Source organism: Lactuca saligna, chromosome 2, assembly GCF_052625555.1.
Source record: "Lactuca saligna cultivar CGN05327 chromosome 2, ASM5262555v1, whole genome shotgun sequence".
NCBI classification, from domain to species: Eukaryota; Viridiplantae; Streptophyta; class Magnoliopsida; order Asterales; family Asteraceae; genus Lactuca; species Lactuca saligna.
Window position 1 is genome coordinate 92979847 of NC_136418.1, and position 1673 is coordinate 92981519.

Consider the following 1673-nt stretch of genomic DNA (forward strand, 5'->3'; position numbering starts at 1 on the left):
TTATATTAAGATCTTAATATGTTAAAGAGAAATTAATTACATGAATTTAATTTTGTGTTCCATTTGCATGTTTACTTAGAAAATCTCCGATGGTTACAATATTTTACGATTCAAAATAAATGTCATATCATTATTCTATTAAATTGACATCTAAATAAATAAGTGCTCCAATGATTGAACTTATCTAAATAGTTTTTTTTTAATAAATTTAACTATATTCCTTTATATATCCGAAATATTTTATAAAAGATCCTATTTTGGATAGTCTATTTTTAAAAACAAATAATTTTTAATACGAACATATAAACACAAGAATATAGGCTCATTATTTATATATATAAAATATAAAAAATTATTATGTTATAGTTATAAAAATACATGATAAAACATTGAAAGTAGTAAATTATTGTCATAAATTTTTATTTTTTTATACATGAGATGTTATAAAATATTTAACATGTATAAATAATAGTAAAAAATTAAAAATGCTTATAATTAAATAGATAAATGAAATGTAGCTAAACTAGAAGGGTTGATATGTACAAGTTATATAAATGGCTTCACCATCAATGTTGGTACTTTTAAATTCAATACCTCCACAACTTGTCGTTTTTTTTTATTTATAAAAAACATATAACGAATTAAAACCCATGTAAGATATTATTGTACAGGGATACACATAGAGTTAACACATTATACAAAACAAGTATCCAAGGTTGTAAGGTGATGATCCCAATCTTACTTGGGTTATTTTTCATTATTTTTGAGTAAGATTGTATATTTATATGATTTATGGTAAGATCATAATAACGTTAATATTAAAAAAAAAAAAAAACTCTAAATATTTTTTCTAAGATAATTCCATTCAATCTTATCATTATGATTTTGCAAACCAAAAAATAATTTTATATAAAATTCCAATCATAACAACATAGTAAAATAGATCTTTATTTCGAATGTTTAAATGTCAATATTTTAGAAGTCTAGGGACGAAACGTTTTACATGAGTATATATATTCAATTATTCAGTGACCACAACTGCAATATTGGGAATATTGGGGCTGTCCGAGAACTATCAAGACAGAGAAACAGAAAATGAAGCCAACGCCGGCGGAGCTCTACGTTGAGATGGAAGATCAAGCGTCGACGATGGAGATGGATGTCGATGACGCTGAAGCACTAGATATCTTCAGAGAAGGTCCGTTAGACACCGCCGACCACCACCGTCTCACCGATTCCGATTTCTTCAACTCATTCGAAGACGATTTCAATGATGCCGATATCAACTGATGCTAATGTTTCTGTTGGTAACAGTTTCGATCTTGCTGTTTCCTTTAGCTCTGTTTGTTGTATCTATGGAAAATCTACTCCTTAATCCAATCCGAATTAAGCTGTTGTAGTTTGTGAGCTACATTATCTACTCCAATCTGTTACTTAAATCAGCATCCTGTTTCTCTTACATGTGATTTTATGTGCATCTTAAGCAATTTGGTAAGTCATATTTGTATCGATTCAGAGCCTGATTTTGTTAGCGATTTGGTTCAGGTACTGGTAGAACTTTTAGGGCTTTTTTTTTTTCTAGGTTTAACGAGAAACATCATTTTTATCAACGTCCTGGAGAAAATTTAATGTCCTTGCTCTTGCATCAAAGGCATCAGCTTGGAAAACCAGTT

General features: G+C 28.5%; 1 protein-coding gene across 1 annotated transcript; it reads left to right on the top strand.

Moving 5' to 3' along the window:
* The first annotated feature begins 1020 nt into the window (after positions 1-1020).
* On the top strand, positions 1021-1459 carry SMAP1 (small acidic protein 1). The gene has a single exon (XM_078979712.1). It carries the CDS (start codon positions 1096-1098, stop codon positions 1288-1290), a length of 195 nt encoding a protein of 64 aa, XP_078835838.1. The 5' UTR covers positions 1021-1095; the 3' UTR covers positions 1291-1459.
* Positions 1460-1673: the final 214 nt, after the last annotated feature.

Bases quoted from the DNA above. Each gene is read 5' to 3' on its own strand.
- SMAP1 (XM_078979712.1), top strand. From the start codon at position 1,096: ATGAAGCCAACGCCGGCGGAGCTCTACGTTGAGATGGAAGATCAAGCG.